Consider the following 20,948-nt stretch of genomic DNA (forward strand, 5'->3'; position numbering starts at 1 on the left):
AGGGACACGGGCACAACCCCAGCCCCATCCCGCCTGGTCTTGGGCACTACCAGGCATCCCGCAGCTCCTCCAGACAACCTGTACGAGTACCCCAACCCCTTTAACGTGAACAATTTCCTCCTTCCCCTCCTCAAACTGGGACATCTGATGTAAAACAAGGCGGCACCCGAGGACGGGCACGGCCCCCGAGGGCGGAGCGGGGCAGGGCCGCGGCTTCTTCAGCCCCCGCCGGCCGCGGCGGCGCCGTCGTGAGATGGCGGCGGGGGCCGGGCTGCTGCGGGCGCTGGGCCTCGCTGCCCTGCTGCTCCCCGCCGTGCCCCGAGGGCCTCCCGGCGGTGCTGAACGCCGCTGCTTCTGCCAGGTGGGCCGGGACCCCTGGTTTAGGGGTGTCTGAAGTGTTGGGGGGCTGCTCCGTGTGCCCGCTGCTTTGTTGGGTTCCCCCCTTGGCAGCGCCTCAGGGGGGTGTTGGGGTATGGGGGCGCGTCTGTCTTGGCCACCCGGGTGGCTCCTGAGGGGTGTTTGGGGGTTTGGTGGTGGTCTGGGGGTTTTGTGGTGCTGTGGTGGTTGGGAGCCGCCTCATCCTTTCTGCTGGGGGTCTGTGTTATCATCTTCCTGCTATATGGGCTGTGGGAGGTGTGCCCAGGGTTCAGCATCTGCTTGGGGTTCAGCCTCTCCCAGGGTGAAATCTCCTTGCTGATGTGCTGCTGCTCGGCCTGGTTTGCCTCCTGCTGATGTGTGGTAATGACAGAAATGTGTGTTCTCCACTGTGAGACCACCCCAGGCAGCTTAACTTTGGGGTGTAGGTGTTATAGCAGGTGCCTCTTGACTTAGTTTTGCCTGAGCACGCTTGCGAGATCGAGGAGCAAAAGTGGTACAGTGTGCTTCATTTTTATTCTCCTTTAATAACCAGAGCTGTAAAGTCTACTGTTGTAAAGTCTGCCCTTACTGTGTTCAAGTCCCAGTGCTTAAACATGAGTCAGAAGTGGAGAGTGGCAAATTAAAACGTGCAGTTGTGCACTTGGCTTTGGCTGCTGGGTGGCTCTTGACACCTCAATTTTCTATGGAAAAGGGAGGTGAGATCTGCTGATAGAGCACCGAGATGTGTGCTTTTCCGTGCGTTATCTCAGTAGGGCTTTTGCTTGTGTGCTTCCTGTTAGACAGAGAGGCTTGTCTGGTAAGGATCGAAGTCTGAGTCAAGTGTGTGGTATGGCAGGAGAAGCCCTCGCCACTGCAGGAGCTGGCACTGGTGTGTTAATGGCTCTCAGGCTTTTTTCTTTGGGTAGGAGGAACTGGCACGGTACTTCATACTCCAGCACCCTCCTTATTTATGGAGTAGTAAGGTTTAAGTAGGTTTAAGTTCTCAATACATGTGTTGACAATCTTTCCTGTTGCCTTTGGGAAGTGTGTTACATAGGGTGGAATGCCTCAGCCTTACTAACCACTTAACCTACTAAAAACACACCTGAGGGCTGTCTTGTTTGTGTTTTTTAATAATTTGCTGATCATTTATAGCATATGGCTGGTGGATTTTATTTACCACCAAATAAAATACAGGGCAAACCTTAAATGGTTCTACCTTTTTACGTTTGTATGCTTGAAGGCAAGGGTGTAGTGTCTGGTTTCCTCCTCTGGACCATCTCTTGCCGCCTTCTGGGCTGTCAGATTAAGAAATGTGATGGAAACCTTGATGAAGGGTACATGGAAGGGCTCTGACTTGTCTCTCAGCCCATGTTGGGCATTTGGCAAGGGCTGCTTTTGAGTGTTCTTGCTCTAGCAGCATTTCAGGTGCTGGCAGAAGTGGGTCATAATTCTGGAACAAGCGTTTCACTCTTCGATTGTGGAGTTTGGTGCTATTAAGAGCAATGCTCAAGTGCTTTTTTTTTTTTTTTTTTTAAAAAAAGAAACTTTAGTTCTTCATTTGCTCATGTTGCTAACCAGTCCTGAAACTTCCATTGCGAACATCCAGCTGCTATTAGAAACACCGAAGTTTCACACCCTGTTCCTGCTTTCTGATCTATCTCATTAGCACCGATTAACTCTTCACAGCAATTCCCTCAATCTTCAGCCAGCTTATCCCCCACCCAGCTCAACGTGTTCCCTGCTGATCGATGCTTTAGTCAGCCGTGAATCAATTCTCCGTATTCCTGGTAATTATTGCTCATTCTTTGTTTACAGACTGACGAAGCCGTGCTAAGGCTGTGCTGCAGGTGCTTGGCAGACCGGGATTTTGATTGTGGGCTGGCAGAGTTTGTGGTCTGGCAGAGCTCAGGTTTCCTTTTGGGGTGTTTCTGTGGTCAGCAGGCTGTCATTAGGGGTGCATGTGGGCACGGTGAGCTGCCTCCTCGTTACCTGAACAGATTTTCAAGCCACTCTTGCATTCTTGTCGAATTGGTGCTCACCCACGAGCCTTGGGGGCAGGAATTTGTACCTGGCACCCTTCTGATCCCTGTGGGGTGGCTCAGGAGGCAGAGAGCAGGACCTGCAGATCCTCCTTGGCCAACAGGGGCTTGCAGGCGTCACTTGGTGGCTTCTGTGGTTTAACATCCTTCTGAGGCTCCCGTGTGAGATCAGCTCCCTTCTTTTTTGGGGTGGAAGATGGGGTGACAGCGAGGAAGCTCCTGTGGGGGCACCAGGGGGCTGGTTTGGCTTGGAAAAGGCAGCTGCTGGTGGAGTTACGGGTTAAAAGCAGCTCATTTTCTCCCCCACTGTGGTGTTCCCTTCCCTATGCTCTGTTCTAGCCACAAGTGGGAGATGCAAAAAAGATCTTTGCCCTCTTCCCTGCCCTGCTGGGCAATAGATGGTGGCGTACAGGTCAGGGAGAGGGCTTACAGCAAGTAAAGGAAGCCCTAAAACTGCAACCCAGGAGCATTTTGGTGGCACTGAAGGAACCAGAAAGAGGTGAGGAGACCAAACCCAGCGGCAGCAGCGTGCGGAGGGAGCAGACTGGCAGGATCCCAGGATGGAGGCGAAGGAAGACGAAGCCAAGGCCCAGCCCCAGGATTAAGCAGAGCCCACGTGCGGCTGTTTCCATGCTGCGTTGTGCACCCAAGGCGGGCACATCAGTGGTGAGGGATCACAGAGGGCCGGCCAAATGCCTTCCTCGCTGCTTACTCAGCAGCCCGAGCCCTTGGTGTGCGCGTCTGTCCCGGCGGTTCCGTCACATCTCCTCCCTGGGGACAATCCCAGCCCTGCCCCTCGCCTCCTGCCAGGCTCCGCCGCCCCGTCCGGGTGGAGCAAAACCCGTGGTGGGTTGGGCTGTGCCACCTGGCCGAGCTTTCTTTTGGGAACTTGGGGTACAGAGCAGGAAGATCCCCAGAAGATAGCTGGAGATCTCCAAAGGTGACCCCCAGCTGCTCCTGAGCGCGATGAGAGCGTTGACGGGGCTTCACCCCCAATTATAATGGGTTGGTGCTGGTCAGCAGACCTAGCAAAGTCAGCCCTGGTGCAATCAGGACGTGCCACCCCTTTCAGGCTCGAATATCACCTCTTGGAGGTGATCACTGCCATCCCCTCGCAGTGCTGAACGCCTGACGTGGCCGTGCAGAGCGGCTGGAGACCCTGCAGATCTTTTTGGAGGCTTCTTTTAGGCCGGCTGAAGCTTGACCCAATCTGTAATCTGCCTTCCTCAAAGGCTGTCATGCTTCCAGGAAACACAAGGAGATGTGTGGCTTTTTTTTTTGTTTTGGTTGCTTGGCCGTCTTCGTTTTGAAACAGCTTCGAGTTGGGTAACTGGATTAGCAAACGGGTGCTGGTTTTATTTTGATGGGAGTGATTTCGGCTGCTGGAAAGTTTAATTGCTGTGCTGCTAATCTTCAGTTTCATTGCCTTGCAAAACACCCGACAGAATACAGCACCTGCGTGGGGCTGAGGTGCTGGGCAGTGAACACGAGGAGCAGAGTTGAGCCTCCAAATCCTGGTGCCTTGGCACAATTTGCTCAGGTGGAGAAGGGCACGGTGGCACTGATGGATTTCCCTTCTCTCCCAATCCAACCAGGGTGGCTTAGTCTAAAACAACTGATTTTTTGGGGAAGCTGAGCTTTTATTTCCCCCCCCAAACAGTCCCACAAAGGAGCAGGAAGAAACCTTGCACGTTCCTTTAAGGTGGTGCTGTGTGTTTAACCCAGGCTGCTGTTTTTTTTCCCCTCCCTCTTACCCGGTTATCTGGGCTCTCCGGGTGTGCGTCAGGCCCTGGGCTTCACGTTTCTCACGTCGCTCTCTTTCCTCTGCACACCATCATTTGTTTCGCCCTTATTCCTTGCAGGCTCGTTTGCTACACTTCACAGGAGCTGCATCCAGGCTCATTCTGCTCGCCCCTGCTTCCAGCTTGCTTTTGGGTGTGCGGGGAGATGGCAGGGATTGGGCAAAACCCCCCTGGAATGGTGTAGTTTGAAGTACATGATTTTTGTGCTGGCTGATACCAGGATATTGTAAGCTTCTGGGACAGAAGCAGCGAGAGGATTTCTCATCGTGAACATCCCATATTTCATAAATCAACAACTCCCATTTAAATCAACCGCCGTGGTCTTAAAAACCCCCAATTTATCTGATGCTGTCAGGTGGCAGCATCCAGGGAAAATCCCCAGCGTGCTGCTGAGAGGGAACAAGCAGTGAGCTCGCTTCTGGCCGCGGTGATTTCCCCGAGTACGAGTCAGAGGGTGGCAGGGGAAGCAAACCTCCTCCTGCCTTGTGCAACGCCCTCATCCAGACAATAACCTACGTGTCAGAAAGCCATAGCTGAATTCGTGTTGCTTTCTTTTTCCTTCTTTGGGGCTTACACGCTGCTTGTTGTGTTTTGGGATGATGCAAGAAGCGTTGGCTTCCTGCATCAGATTTACAGCAGATGTTTTCCTGCCGAAAAGCTTTCAGAGGCAAGGGGGGAGCCTGCTGCAGGCGCTGTGGTGCTGATTAAATCCACCAAATGGTCATGGTGCAGTTGGTTGGCAGCAGGGACTTTTCTTGACTGCCTTAATCTTTGTTGCCAGATCTAGCAAGCTGGTTCTTGCTGGATTTGGTCTTGATAAAAAGCTCTGATTTGTGTGACTGTATCTGATGTGTGGTCAAGGACAGGGGGTTTTCCTGCAGGTGACACAGCCTGGCTGAATGCCTGCCATCTCTGCTCTCTAACAAGAGTTCCTGATGCCAATTAATCTGTCATCAGTAAGTGTTAACGTACCTACGTGTGTTAGGGGAAAAATATTTCTAAATAAGCTGCTTATCCCCAGGTGCCGATCCTGAAGGATGCATCAGAAGGAATTCTCTGCCAGTTCAGCACAGTCAGGTTTAATGTCGTTTAATTCAGGTTGGACTTAATTGGATGGCTCACTGATAAAAGGAAAGACAATTCTGAATCGTTTTATTGTCTTAAACAGTACTGACCGACTTGTTCCTCTTTGATTTTTTTCATGTCCAACAGGTTACTGGTCATATAGATGATTGCACCTGTGACGTGGAAACCATTGATGCCTTCAACAACTACAAGCTTTTTCCTAGGCTGAACAAACTCCTGGAGAGTGATTATTTTAGATACTACAAAGTAAGTTTCTTGTACGAGAAATGTCTGAATATTTCTCGTTCATTTTGTGTGCTTTTTTTAAATTTTAAACTGATTTTAACATCAGTAACTTTCACAGATAGCCCATTTCAATCTTGATCTTTACAAATGCAGTCAGCAAGTCTGATTTCTGCTATTAAGAGAATCTTAATGTGATATGACTTTCATATCTAATAAGTTGCATGATTTTAAAGAGGTTCTTATGCATTTTTCCCTCTAAAGAACTTAGGCAGTAGATCAATGAAATGTGTTCTTCTGCTGAATTAGGGCTCAGACATGTTAATGACTGGGGATCCAAATTGCAAAATTAAGGTATTCTTTGTGTCTTCCTATCAACATGGAAAGCCTGGTTTAGTTATCAAACAGATTAATTAATTGCTGTTACTGCAGGACCACTGTTATTAGATGCAATCTCACTGAATGTGAGCAGAATCTATTTGACCAAATGTGTTTGTTTGGGTGTGGCTGGGTTATGGGGCAGAATTTTATCTGCTGAATATAGATATTAAACAACTCTTTCCATTTTTTTTTTTTAAAGTATTCACCCTGCTGTACAAACAGCTTAAGAAGCTTCCAACTTCACTGCCCCACAGATTAGAACAGGTCCATATAAAATTACTGGTGTAGAGCTGCCTCTCTCTACTTTCCCCCATCTCCCTCCCTTCCCCAAGCTTCCTGGTGGGAGCACCAGAAGAAATAATAGGATGAAAAGCACAACCCATACTGATAACACGGATATGAGCAATAGCAAACAATCTGTTAAACACCAAGGAGTTATTTGTTCCCATCAAGCCCAGAAGTCTTGCACACCAACAGGCCCAGAGCACAGGGCTTTCCAGCAGAAGAGCTGTACGCTGGCCCCAAGAGGATGACAGCAAGGCTCCAGCACACCTTCCCACTCCTCTGACAGGGAGGCACGCTGTAATCATAAGATCTCCAACACAAGGAGACAAAATCAATGGGTAGCAAACTTCCCTAAGAATCACCAAGGATGAAGTGAGCAATGTTCTGAGGCCAAAGATTGCTCCCAGCAAACAGTTTGCCACTGCTCAACAACAGCATCAGGGTGTGATTAGGAATCAGTGGCCCGTTTCTTGTCTTTGTTGCCACAAACAGCCTTGGCCATGTGCATGGGAACACACATCTTGTGTGAGAGATGGGTGAATGTGCGTGATAGACTGAAATCAAGTCTTCATTTAAAATGAGTGACCCCTTCTGTTTCTACTTGTACTGCAGAACTTGGCCTTGCACTAGGTTTTGTTATCAGAAGCCTAGTAGTGAGACACCAGAGGTATGAGTTGTTAAGCCGTGGTGTGGAAGAAGAAATGTGTAACAGCTTATGTTGTTTGTAGGTAAACCTAAAGAAGCCTTGTCCTTTTTGGAATGACAACAGCCACTGTGGAATACGAGACTGTGCTGTAAAACCCTGCCCAACTGTAAGTAAAGAATCCATCCGCTTCACTGTTTTCTTTATTTGACCTTCCATGAACAGAAAAACTTGTCCTAGCCCTTATTTTGGGTATTAATGAAATGATCTGGGGACAAATCCTCTCACCCTCTTAAATGCCAGGATATTCACCCTGTTAGCTGTGCTGTCACTTGCTGTTTTGCCTGACAAATTCAGCCAGGCCCTTTCCAGCGGGCTCTATACATTAAATGGCTCTTCCAGAGTCCTCTGCTCCCAGCAGAAAAGCAGACACCCTTACCACTGCATCCTGGACAGGAGGGTTTTCTCCACTGAGCTAAAAGAAAGCCTCTTGACTGCAGGTACCTGCCTGAAAAGAAGGGGAAGAGAAAGCGAGTGAATCAGTGCGGTTGCTGGGTCGATGGACGTGGTAGAAATGCCACCCAGGCTGGCTCTGTGGGCTGGCACCCAGCAACAGGCTCTTGCTATCTCATTCTGGGATCTCCAGAGCAGTTTGTGTGCTGGTGGTGCACGGAGGTGTGCCATGCTGCTGGGATAGTGGACGACCAGCAGTGCTCTCGATGGAGGAGGTCTCCTGATCCTATCTGCATGCATTTACCAAGTGATTGTAGCTTATTTTTATGTACAACTTAAAGTATAATGTGGTGAAACAGATGCCTGTCCCTCTCACGTGGTAACTCTGTGAAACCTGGTATAGTGAAACTGTTGGCTTGGCTGAAAAAAATATCTGAGGTGATATGACACCTTGAAATCTGGTATAGGTGTGTGTGAACATTATGTTATATAAATTCTGATGTGGATATTAAATTAATTCGTCTTATTCTCCTCTCCCGTGAACTGCCATTCAAATAAGTCTCCTTTGCTTCACTTGTCTTGAAAAAGCACCTACTGTGGAAGAAAATGGGATGATTTTTTTCCTTGTTAAGAATTTAAGCAAAATTTAGGGTTACTTTTTTACTAAACCTTTTTTACTTAATGATGATGACAATGTGAAAGATTAATGTTATAATTACATTACTATTACCTAAAAGTTCTTATTTTAAGATTTCACTGTAGTTTTAATTATTTTAACCAGGATCCATTTCATTCTGAAAGCAACAACAAAAAAAGCTCTTATGTTGCTCAATTTTCTTTCCCTGTGCTACTTGGTATCGTGGTATTTTCAAATTGTACCATCGCAGAGAAACATTGCCCTGTAATGCTCATGTGGTGGTTTTTTGCCTTCCTACTGATGGAAGAAACAGAAGTTGAGAAGAACTTGGGGGCCTCTTGTGCATGCTGCTCAGGTTGTGTTGGGCTGGGAATAAAACTCAATATCTGAAGAGAAGCATCTGGGCATCACCCAAAGACAGGATGCCAGACATCAGCTCCTCTGAAATTTGTTGGATTCCTCAGCCTTGTGCTTGGCTGAGCAAAACACAACCTGATGTAGCAGCTGTAAAAGGCTGCTGACCTTCTGAGGAGGGTTGTGAAAAATCAGAATAAACCACCAAGAATATTGCTTAACTTTAGCCTGCAAACGAGCCAGAAAATGGCTATGTTGTAATGTTGTAAGCTAATCTGGGTGCACTGAATACTTACTAAATTCTAGCCACCTTCCCAATCTTTTTCAAACAAATTGAAAGGCTACACCAGCCTCACATGTAGCACGTGCTCAATTTTGTCTTTCAGGATGAAGTTCCTAATGGAATCAGATCTGCAAGTTACAAGGTAGGCTGGTCTGTGTGCACACAGTGCTGCTGCTAATGGGACCAATTTGTCACTGCAACTGATAAAAACGAGCTGTATTTGTTGAGATGCACCTTGTGGCTAAATTTTTTGCCCTATTCAAATGTTTGGCATGTTGTAGAACCTTTGAGGTGGTCATCCTGAAGTCAGGTATTTCCCCTCCACAAATGCAGGGCAGTTTAGGAGACTTCTGCAAGACCCCAGGCACAGCTAAGCACAAAATGTTCCTGTGGCAGTGTCAGAATCTGCTACGAGTCCCTGCAACAATCATCTCAATTGCATCAACCTCTGCAGACATCCTGTGGAAATAGAGGGTGGAATGAATCATAAAGATGTTTCTGATGCTTAAACTGTTAGTGCACTAAAGGCAAAATTATAACATCAGGAAAAATGTGTTTTAATTCATTCCTGCTCCTTTCCTCTTCAACCCAGTACTCAGAAGAAGCCAGTAACCATGCCGAGGAATGTGAAGAGGCCAACAGACTTGGAGCTGTTGATGAATCTTTGAGGTTTGATGACTTTTTGATCATGGAATGGTTTGGGTGGGAAGGGACCTTAAAGATCATCTAATTCCACACCCTGCCATGGGCAGGGACACCTCCCCATAGGTCAGGCTGCCCCCAGCCCCATCCAGCCTGGCCTTGGGCACTGCCAGGGCTGGGGCAGCCACAGCTCCTCTGGGCAACCTGTTCCAGTGCCTGTCCACCCTCTGAATAAAGAATTTCTTCCAAATATCGTATCTAAACCTACCCTCTTTAGTATAAAGCCATCACTCCTTGCACTATCACCACACCCCCTGACACGGAGCCCCTCCCCAGCTGTCCTGCAGCCCCTTAAGGCCCTGGCAGGCTGCTGTAAGGTCTCCCCAGAGCTTTCTCTTCTCCAGGCTGAGCACCCCTAGCTCCCTCAGCCTGTCCCCACAGCAGAGGGGCTCCAGCCCCTTGATCATCTTTCTGGCTTCCTCTTGACTTGTTCTAATATTTCCGTGTCCTTGTGCTGGGGGCCCCGAGCTGAGCACAGTGCTCTGTGTAGGGTCTCATGAGAGCCCCCACCTGGTTTTTCCATGATCCTTACTTGTCTCGGAGGAACCCTTGTGCTGATGCTCCTTCTGATGGCCTTTCTCCTTTCCTTGCAGCAAGGAAACCCAGCGGGCGATGCTCCAGTGGACACGGCACGATGACTCTTCAGACAGCTTCTGCGAAGCTGATGGTATGTGGACCTATTTGATCTGACGAGTCTTGTAACGAGATTTAAGCAGTGCAAGTTCTCTGCAGAACCATCAGGCCCATGTGTAGTGTTTCAGCAAGCCTCCATGCTATTTCTTCTCTCTTCTCCTTCCCTCTCTCCTGCCCTCAGTGTCTTGAAAAGACGAGGCGAATATTTCTGAACAGCTTCGTTGTTGGTCAGGGTCTCTCGGGGCTTGGCAAGTTAGCAGCTTGGGTGGAGCATGCTCAGAGTTTGCTGTGCCATCTGTGGTCTTGCACGCTGATGGCTCTGAAGGCCAGAGAGCTGCACCCTGCTGCATTGATGCACAGCAAATACAATTCATCTGCCTGTTTGGAGAGGAATGAGCTGGTCTCCCTGCTGGTGAGACCAATAAGTGTGTAAAGGGGTGGCAGGTTTAGCCCTGGGAGATGTAATTTGCCTTTAGAAGCTTTTGTCACTGACCCAGCACTCTGCTTCACAGACATCCACTCTCCTGACGCAGAGTACGTGGATTTACTCCTGAATCCTGAGCGCTACACGGGCTACAAAGGCCCAGATGCCTGGAAGATTTGGAACAGTATTTATGAAGAAAACTGCTTCAAGTAGGTGCTTTGGGACACAGGTGCCCCAGGTGGTCGGGCACAATGCTGACTTTTTGGAGGGGCTGCATGTGCTACAGCCGCTCCATTAATCCCCGTCCTCCTGTCTTTGCTGCACTGCTTGTGCACTGTGGGCTGTCAGAGCACGGGACAAGCCATGTGGCTGCCCCATGAACCCCTGTTGGCTGTTTATTCTAGAGAAAAAAAAAAAAAAAAACAGACAAGTTTCCCTCTATCCCTTTCCTGTTGGAGCAAAACTGAAGCACAGGAGGATTTCTGAGATCTCCTTAGGCTATTTAACTGCAGAGAAGTAGTTTCTTCTGTGTTTCTGCACAGCAAGGAGACAGTCAACTATTTACTTTCTTTTTTTTTTTTCCCTCTTAGACCTCAAAATGTAAAAAGACCTTTGGCGTCTGGTCGAGGTGAGTCACTTATCTTGCCAAGTGGTTTGGTAGTGTGCTGATCTGAGCTACAGAAGCCCGAATGCTATGCGAGCTACTTCTCCTGAATGATAAATATTGTATAGTTCTTGATCAAGTCTAGAATTCAATGGCTAATTCAAGGGCACCTGGAAGGATGGCTCTCTAGCATCCATCACGGAGAAAAAAGTCTGATTATGCATTCCTGGAAGATATGTGGGTTTGGGAGAGGCTGGGAACAGGACTGAACCCTGGGTTCTTTCTTGGTCCCTGGTTTTTGTACTTAGCAATGTATCATCCTTTCATCTATGAGAGACCAAAATGAGACCCTGGCAGGGTTGTTCCTCTGCGAATCAATTTAGTAAGAGAAACTCTGCCTTAGAAATTAAGACTAAATAATGTAAATTAACATAGGGAAGGACTTCAGGAGCATACCAAGAGCTTCTTGCCCAAGATTGCTAAGAGACTCCATGTCTCCTGATATCCCATCTTGCCCAGACATCTAGAACATCAGCCTCTCTCCCCCCTTCCCCCAGGGAAGGCTTGCTGTCCTGCAGGTGAGGAAGCAAGAGGACATGAAAACAGGATCTAATCTGATACCTGTCAGAGCTGATGCAAGTGACTAGTGCACTGCAGGAAGCAGGGATGGGGTCTTTGAGCAGTCTTACTTTTTGTGCTTTAGAGTTTAATTTTGGTCTTGTGTAACTGATCTCCTCTCTTCTCTCCCCTCACCACTCATGCTTTTCTCATCAGGAGATGATGGAGGTGAGTGGCACTCTGTTTTTACTGATAACAGAAGCAAATGTGAAGCCTTTATCATGTTGTCATGAGCTGTACCAACCTGGTTAGCAGAACCATTATTCAGGCAAAATCAGGAGCTGTCCAAAATCCCATATTCAGATCTGGGCCCAGAGCTATTTGCTCCCTGCAGCTCTGAGGCTGTGTATGTGACATCTTCCCCGTCTCCAAACTACCTCCAAATTGTTTTTGTTCTCCAGATTATTCTCAAGCAAGTAGCAGGGATTAATGTGCAACGCTGTTTTATGTGACTATACACACTTAGAAAAATATAAAAAAGCACAACTAATAAAAATATCCCTCTCCTTACCCTCACCAGAGAAGAACAGCAATCTGTGGTCCTCGTTTCCCCCTAGGTCATGGTGTTCTGCATTGCTTTTGCTTCCCACCAGCTGCGATAGGTGGGAAAAAGACTTTTTTGTTTGGTGCCACCATGCTCTGTTAGTGGCATCACTCAGTGGGGAGGAAAGTTTGTGTTCTTCTAACATCCCTCTTCGTGCTTCTGCAAACTGGAGCGAGCAGAATTCCTCTGGGGTCTGGCCCAGAGGTGGTTTCAGGGCAGCGGGTATGGCCATGGGGACAGCCCTCCCTGGCTGCAGGGGGTGTCCAGCCTTGTCCTGTCAGCATGTCATCCTGCTGTCCTCTGAAAGCTGTGTCCGGAGAAGTAGTTTAAAATAACATTATTTGTTAAAGCCCTCCTGCAAGGTGTGCCTCAAACTGATGTGCTGCCTTTCCTTTTGTTTCTAGGACATATGTTTTACAAGTGGCTGAAAGGTAAGCCTTTTTCTAACAGTCCTTTTTTCTAAACTTGGTTGCTTTTCTTGGGATGAATGCAAAATGGCTGGGAAGGGGGTGGGAGCTGCTTGCCACTCTCAGGTTGGGTTAGATTTCTGTCTGACAGCCAGGAGAGAAAAATTCAATCTATGGTATGCTTTCAGTATCTTAAAATGCCCATTTCTTCTCAGGTGTCTGCATAGAGAAGCGTGCTTTCTACAAACTCATTTCTGGTCTCCACGCAAGCATCAACATTCACTTGAGCGCCAGGTACCTCTTACAAGGTAACTGCCACTTTCTGCCTTGCCCCTTCTGTGTCAGCTCTAAATTGACGCTGGCGTACGCTTTGTGGCTCAGCTAAACACCGTTTGCAGCCCATTCCAGCAGGGTTCAGGCCTACTTCTGTGCTCTTCCTCTCTCTCCCTCAGCACACAGCTTGTGTAACAAAATCAGGAATGCGGTTACCGCGTGCCTTCAGGTCTGAAAATGGCTGGACTGTGTGCGCTGCACCGAGGCTTCCAGCACGTATGCCTTTTATTCTCCCTCCAAGGTTATTTTGGAGTGGGTTTCTAATTGCATATCAAGGCTGTCTCTTGCGAGCCTGTTTTTTATGACAGTCAGTTTAGCAACAGTCTCACCTAGACTGTGAAATGCTTGGCTGCGCTTTTCCAGGACTCTTGAGCCATTTCCATTTTTTTTTTTGCATGCCTTTGTCCACAAGTAAGGATCTGAAGGATCTAAATTTCAGTGCTGAGGTTGGAAATCTAGGGTGATGTGAAAACATGATTTACGTGTCTCGCATGGCCAAGGAATGTGGCGTGTTGTTCATGCAGTGTGGGATGTAGGCTCTGACTGACTTCCTGAAGGATTTAGTCACACTAGTTTACTGTAGTATCTGTAGACAAAGTCTACCAGCTTTATTCTACTAAAGCTTACAGAAATCAAGTACAGAAGACTGTGATAGCTGTTAGAATTTGGATAACTGGTTTAATTTTAAGTAATCATATTCAAGTGTCTACAGCCTACCTATACCTCGCCTTGATGTAAGCTAGACAATGTTAGAGCTGAGAAGGTAATGAGAAACATCAAAGGCAAGAGATGAGTTGGAACTCTGCAGGGAAGGTTAGGAAAATAAGGTGGCTACAGAGAGCAAAATAAGTGTCTTTGGCTTGTGTAGAAAGGGCTAGTTCCTGTTGGTGAAAGGCTACAGAAGATCTCAGCTCTGAGGAGCTGGTCCTTGGCTCGGCTTGAATCCTCACAGAGATTCCTGTCTGAGGCACCATGATCTTGCAGAGAGCCTGCCTCAGCTTGGAGTTAGGAAAGAGTCCTTTCCTGCTACCCTGGTTATCAGTGATTTAGAAGATTCTCTGAAGTTTCTTTCCCCTTCTATTTTTCTTCTCATTTTTACATGTCGGCAACTGTATTATCTCTTACTTCCACTACATGCTCTATTTAATCTTAAGCACACAATAGGACAGGCAAGCAGAAACATTCTTTGTGAGAGCTTGATAATAGGAAATAGAGATCAATCTCCTCTGATCCTTGGTTACTTTTTTTCTTTCACGTTTCCCCAGTAGAAGGAATGTTCTTAAGGTTTCTGGGCTCATTAGGGAGCCTTTCAACCTCCGACTCCCCTCTTGTTTCCCAGCACAACGTGATCAGGAGGCCTCTGCAGATGCTTGGAGCAAAGCAGGGAGACTGCTTCTGAGTTCTGCAGCAAGTTGGTGGCTTTTGAGGGCAGGAATAAAGGGATCTTCACAGCCTGCCTGGTACAGCCAGCCTGTCCTCTTCGTGTACACACAAATGCTGAACTAACTCCAGCTTACACAGAACTGCTTTCAGAAACAGGCAACTTAAATGTCAAGAAGCTCTTCAACTTGACTTGATTCTGCTTAAAACGAACAGCCTCCATTTTTAGCTTTGGCTTATACGCCTGGGACCTGCTTTAAACCAAGTGGCTAAAATCTGCAGGAGTTCTGCATTTGTTAGGGTTTGGTTGAAAGCATGTCTCTCTTGAACAATTGGGGTTAGTGGAAGGGCTGTGACTGCTACAAAGCTTGGATCTCCTTGGTTAGAGATATATTTCACCATTTGCTTGGGACAGTGGGAAGCAGTGAACTGGAACCATACCCATCCACCTCATTTCTTTGTTTTTTTTTGCTCTCAGATACATGGTCAGAGAAGAAATGGGGCCCCAATGTTACAGAGTTCCAGCAGAGATTTGATGAAGTCCTCACCAGAGGGGAAGGCCCCAGAAGACTCAAGAACCTCTATTTTCTCTACCTGATAGAACTACGGGCCCTGTCCAAAGTGCTGCCATTCTTTGACCGCCCAGGTTTCCAGCTGTACACAGGGAACAAAAGTCACGATGCAGAAATCAAAAACCTGTTGCTGGAAATTCTCCATCTGGCCAAGTAATTACACTCAGTACCTGGGGAGAATGGCTCTTTCAACCCTGGCATCTCTTAACCTTTCACTTAAAGCGCCTAGAAAGGCAGGTTCTGGGTTCTTTCTTGCAGTGGGATAGCGTGATTTGGGTAGTATTGTTGGGATTGCATTGGTATCTGCATTCAAATAGCAAAACAGGCTAATTAAGCCCACAGTTTAATAGCCTAGGCAGCCTCTTGGGTTTAGCAGAATTGAATTTAATAACCACCTACATGTCAGCCCTGAAACCGGCTACCTGTTTGAGTCATCTGTGGAATACCAGTCCTGGCTTCATGTTTTTTGTCTAGAAAAAAAATCCTAAAGATGTTGGTAATAGAGGTTTGGGCAGAGGTTTGAGGACAAGGTATGGAAGGTACCAGAACCAGATGGAGTGGGTGTCTCCTAACATGATTGATGTTTGAATTTCTCTCTTCACACTCCCATGCCTTCAGTGCTTACGTCTGCTAGAAAACAGACTACAATTGCTTAGAAACCACAGAGCAATTGCTGAAAATGTCTCCAAGGTGAGATGCAAGTTAAAAACTGAAAGCCTCCAGGAGATCTAAGAAACAAACAGCTTGCACTTAAAATACATCTAGAGATGTTCAGCGTCTAACACCTATCAGTTTCACTCTCATACCTAACCAGAAACTTCTCTGAATCTGGATTTAAGTCACACAAACAAGCCATAGGGAGCTAAAACTCTTTTCATTCTATTTCAGGTCTTTTCCACTGCATTTTGATGAGAACTCCTTCTTTGCAGGGAATAAAAAGGAAGCTGCTAAGCTAAAGGTAAACTAAAGGTTGTCCAGCCCTTCCCTTTGGGGCACTTTCTCCCTAAACAGTATTTTATATGTGTGTCTAGAATAATGTTAGATCTGAACAGGACTCTGCTATGGTCAAGGTACTGGACCAGGTATTTCCAGTCCATTTTGTTTTTCTGGATGGTTTGGTACTCGTTGGAAGCTACAGGTTGTAGGGTGTACCTTGAGGAAGGTCTGAGGAAGCATTTTAAGCTAAATTTGGTGAGACTTAGTTGGTAGAGTCCAGAATTAATACTATTGGGTTTGAATTAATGAATTAATACATAGAAGTCCTAATTGGCATGTAAATGTGATCAACTTAAATGTCTCTTCCCCTAGGAGGAATTCAGGCTACACTTCAAGAACATTACCAGGATAATGGACTGTGTTGGCTGCTTCAAATGTCGCCTCTGGGGGAAGTTGCAGGTAAGTTAGGTCAGCAGTCTGGGGCACTCCTGGAAGCACCTCACTTGGTGGGACTCTGCTCAAATGCAGCTCTTAGATCCCATCAGCTCCCAGATACAGATCAGGGCTGCTTCATTTCTTACCAGGGTGCAGTCAGCAGGAAGCAGTGTGCTGCTGATTTTGGATCATACAGGAGCTGTGTGTTGCCTCTGCAGCTGAAAACCAGGTTACCCTGCTGCAGCTGAGAGTCTGGGAGAGTGGAGAGGGTGTGCAGAGCCTCTGGCAAACATCTAGGGGTTCAGCAAGATCCGCACTGACCTTTGTGTGGTCAAACTTAGACAGGAAGCCTCTGTTGGGCAGCTCTGCTATCAAAATAAGTCTAAATAAACAGAATGTCCTGGCTCCGTTCTGCTTCCTTCTCTTCAGTGTGTTAAGTGAAATCTAAGTCTTGCCCTGTGAAGTTGATGTCAACAGGAACCTTTGCAAACATGAAGAAGGGAAGTGAAGTTAAACTTGTGAGCCCCCTCCCCTGTATTAAATGATCTTGTTTGTCCTGCACAGACACAAGGCTTGGGCATGGTGCTGAAGATCCTGTTTTCTGAAAACCTGATAGGAAAGATACCTGAAAGCGGTCCTTCCTACGGATTCCGGCTGACAAGACAAGAAATTGTTGCACTATTTAATGCTTTTGGAAGGTTAGTGTGAGAATTTTTCTCCAATCTTACATGTGCTGCTGTGTTACATCCCATGTAAGCTTCACAGTTGACTTTCATCACTAGTATTGGTGTTAATTCCTGTTCTGATCATACTTTCTCATCAAGAAGCTCTCAGATGTCAGAGGATGTTCATGTAGAAGTGCAACAGGTAGAACAAAACAAGTTATTTATATTTTTGTAAGGAATTCAAGGAAGTGCTTGAATTTAGATACAAAAAACTTGGTTTTCAAGAAACTGTGTGACTCTGTCCTGTGAGCACACTGTCCCAAACAGAGATTGCTCTTCTTACCTGTTCTATATCCACTTCAGACTCTCCTCCAAGCATCAAACTCCCACCAGTTTGTTCCCAGATCTGTCTGCAATCGTTGCATTTGTCAGGAAGCCATCAGTGCAGCCCTGTGGGGAGCTGGGTTAGGTTTTTGGCAGAAAAGGGTAACGAGGCCTTTAGGGGAGAGGGGAGATTGCAAGAAGCTTTGGTTATACATTACCGCCTGGTGGTGTTGACAGACCTGGAGTTTCTGGCAATCAGGTTTTTAAAGGATTTTTCAGTCGATGTTGCTGCCAATGCTTAAAGCTCAGTGGTCCTGATTGTCTTCTGCAGTGTGAATTGGCAGCAACAGGGAGCCCCTAACGTGTATCAGTCAAAGCTGGAAAACCCCAAAAGCCCCTTATCCAGGGATGTTGTATTGCCTCCCCTCCTGAGCACAGCTGCTCTGCTCTCCTTAGATGAGAGGAGCTGGGATTGGTTCTGCCTTTATATTGCCATGTTGGCACAGCCTCTGGAAAAGTCTGCATGCAGGAGACCTCCAGACCCTCTGAAAGTCTGTTTTCAGAGGAAGCTGAGGGCTGGCAGGCAAAGAGCCTTTTTCTTTTCTTCCCCTTCCCCCTCTGCTGCCCTGCTAAAACTTTTCTCAGTGAGTTCTGCTGTGTGAAAAGACTGAAGGCGGGCAGCTTGTCTCTCAGCTCTGACTCCAACCTCACATCCTACCTCTGGATTAGAAGAGCCTTTTAAAGCAGACCTGCATCTTTGCTTTTTGCTTAGAAGTGATTTGGGTTATTCAAAATATTCAAAACCTTCTTAAAAGAGAGGGCAGTGTTGGCTGGGGAGGGGGTGGACGGACCTTATCCTCTGAGTCCAATCCAGCATTTCCTGCTGCCGATGCTCCAGGGGCAAAATTTATTCAGCAAGAAAATGAGGTAGGTGAGTGAAAAAAGCCTTCGGAAGAAACAAGCTTACACCACAAGGAGACTCAGCGACCTGCCTGCACAGCTGGTAATATTATGGTCTGCTTCTTGACCTCTAGTTAATGGGTTTGTCTGATCACTGCTAAGCTCTGTAACATCCTGTTCCGCTGTGCCTCGGTAACAGAACCTCATGTCTGTTTGCTTTATAAAGAGTCTACAAAATTAGTTAGGTTCTGGTTCAGCCAGGCTCTTAATTTAGCTGAATTTCTAAATTCTCTCTTCCCAAGAGCTGCTTGAAGGTTTTCTTGATAGCAGTCCCTTTCTTGATTTTATTTTATTTTTTAAATTAAGTATGATGCGTATGTTGCTCTGATGTTTTTCTTTCCTTGCACACAGGGTTTCAACGAGTGTTAGAGAATTGGAAAACTTCAGGAACATCTTAAGGAATATGCAGTGAATTCACTAGAGAAAGGGACTGAAGTTCTATTGATCGTGTCCTGGGTTCTTTAAAACCAGACAAATGCCATAATTCCATGCCACTCCTGCCTGCTGCCAGGTGAAGACCACTTGCTGGGCCTCCTGTTCCGGAGCTGATTGTCTGTAAGCTGCTGATGCCAAATCCTTTGTACAAAAAAATAATACTATTTTGTATAAAAGTGGGGACTACGTGTAAAGTTTATTTTATATATTGGGAGATCATTCTGAATAATTTCTTTAAATATTGCTGAATAAATTTGGGGAAAATTCTTTGTCTGTTCCATGTTTCTTCAGCCATGGTAGAATGGTGTCCACCCTACAATGTTGTTCCTGGCCCCAGCGTTTGTTCCTAATGTGCCTTGACTCACACCTAAAGTCCCTACAAGTTATTGTTAGCCTGGTAGTGGTGTTCCTGTGTTCCCCACAACAAATAATGGGGTTTAGACAGAGCAAGGTGATCTGCTGATTTGTGTCCTATGATGTTCTTTATCATCCTGTGCTGAGCAGGTGGCATTTCAGGGCGCTGCTGCAGGGGGAGCAGTGCTCCTTGTGCTGCACCAAGGGTGCTGGGAGCTGAAGCACACACAAAGTTGCAGCATTGCACTGCAGGAAGCCTGCAACTTGCTATTTGGCCAGCCTTGGGCCTCGATTTTGGGTAAAAAAAAAGGTGGGAGAAGCAGCACAGGACCCTCTCCTGCTCCCTTACAGGAAACAAGGCTCCCTCGTTTCTGGCTCCCTTGCCAGAAACAAGTGGGGGGACCCTTTTGGCTTCCCCCAGCCCACTAAGCCCAGTTTGCCCTAATTTATCTCACGCTGGTAGCTGGGCAGGGCTAAAAAGGGAAAGGATGTACCTGCTGCACAGCTGCTGCTCCTCCGAGGCTGGTGCAAAGCCGAATTTTGCTGCTCCAAGGACAAGAAGCTGGGGCAGTAGGACAGAGCTGCTGCCAGGCACAGCCCCAGCTCCCTGCCTGCACCTTGGCCCTACAACCAGCCCCATCCCATAACTCTGTGCTTTGTGACAGGGCCCAGGAGAGGCTCGTGGTTGGTGCTACCCAAGAATAAAGCCCAAAAACGCACATGCAAGGGGGTGAGCGCTGAGTTTGCCCCCTAAAAGGACGCAGGCAGGGCTGCGTGCAGCTGCTGCAACCCAAAACAAGCCCAAGGCCGTGCTGATAAACCCGTGCCAGGGGTGTTAGGAAGCGAGGCAACGCAGAGCTGCTGGGCTTTGTTTTTTTGCCTCCTCCACAGCTCACAGCAGGTGCTGGAGGGGCTGCAGGTGGGGACAGGAGCCTGAGATCCCCTGGGAATGCTGCATGGGCACCCCCGCCTGGCCAGAGGCAGCTTTTTTAAGGAGCTAGGGGTGATTTTGTGGGGGAGCAGGCAGCCGGCCCCATGTCCTGTGCTGCCTCAACCCCCCCAGCCCCTCACCTGGGCCGGGCAGGCTGCAGGACCACGTCTGGAGCTGGGCTCTGGCAAGGCAGCACAGAAACTTTTTCCTTTTTTGTTTTTTTTTTTTTTTTTTTATTTCAACATCGTAGTGCTTGGTTACAGTTTAGTGAAGAACAAATAGGTACATTCATCGGCCACAGCTTCCTGTTGCAGCCAGCAGCTGCCTGCCTGCGAAGCCAACACGCTGTTAAACCAGACCGAAAAAGAGAAAAGGAAAAAAAAAAAAAAAAAAGTTTAATGAAAGGCAACTATGCATTAAAAAAGTCATTGTACTTTTCTCAGCTATAAATTACTTCGGTAAAACACAAGCCCGACCCCACGGGGAGCAGTCAGAGCTCGGAAATTAACGGCCAGCCATACAAACGAGGGAAACCAAAACACTTCTTGCCAGTCACTCACGAGTACATCAGCAAGGCGACTCACTGCCCCGACCTGCGATCCTACTGCCAGGAAGATCGTATTGGTGGTGTGTGCTTCAGTGCAATGTGAACAATGAGCCTGTAGCCCTTGAATTTGTATTTATTTCGTCATTATTATTATTATTTATTTTTCTTTTTTGCACTACGCTCCCTTCCCTCCAAAGAAAAACTTAAAGTGCTCCTAGTGCTTTGGAATCTAAGCAAGAACTGGGGGCCGCTAGCGTCGTTCGCTGTCTTTGGTGACTTATGGGGGGAGAAAAAAGGGCAGCAGGGCTGGGGCCGCCCTTAGCTCTGCCATAAGTCGAGCAGGGATGGATGGAGCAACCTCCCCCTGCGGCCAGGAGAGCCGTGGCGGTGGGGAGGGAGCTCTCTGCTTCAAGTACTGCACCAGGGAGGTGCCAAAAAGCCCTGATCCGAGCCCTCTCCACCAAGCAGCTGAGGTTGCTCCTTCCCTGGGGCAGCAGAGACCACACCAAGGGGCTGGGGGTGCTCGGGGTGACGAGTGACAGCGAGCTCGGTGCAAGCAAGGCAGGTGACAGGGTGACAAAGGGGTTGGTGACCAGGCC

General features: G+C 47.5%; 1 protein-coding gene across 1 annotated transcript; it reads left to right on the forward strand.

The window, feature by feature from the left end:
• The first annotated feature begins 234 nt into the window (after window positions 1–234).
• ERO1A (endoplasmic reticulum oxidoreductase 1 alpha) lies at window positions 235–18,778 on the forward strand. The gene is made up of 16 exons (XM_084287555.1): window positions 235–361; window positions 5,414–5,533; window positions 6,904–6,987; window positions 8,649–8,687; window positions 9,138–9,214; window positions 9,841–9,914; window positions 10,393–10,513; window positions 10,895–10,932; window positions 11,683–11,694; window positions 12,475–12,501; window positions 12,693–12,785; window positions 14,669–14,915; window positions 15,651–15,720; window positions 16,071–16,157; window positions 16,698–16,831; window positions 18,434–18,778. The coding sequence occupies exons 1-16, from the start codon at window positions 254–256 to the stop codon at window positions 18,492–18,494; spliced, it is 1,392 nt and encodes a 463-aa protein (XP_084143681.1). The 5' UTR covers window positions 235–253; the 3' UTR covers window positions 18,495–18,778.
• Window positions 18,779–20,948: the final 2,170 nt, after the last annotated feature.

This window comes from Netta rufina (assembly GCF_964035555.1).
Source record: "Netta rufina genome assembly, chromosome: 5".
Classification (NCBI taxonomy): domain Eukaryota; kingdom Metazoa; phylum Chordata; class Aves; order Anseriformes; family Anatidae; genus Netta; species Netta rufina.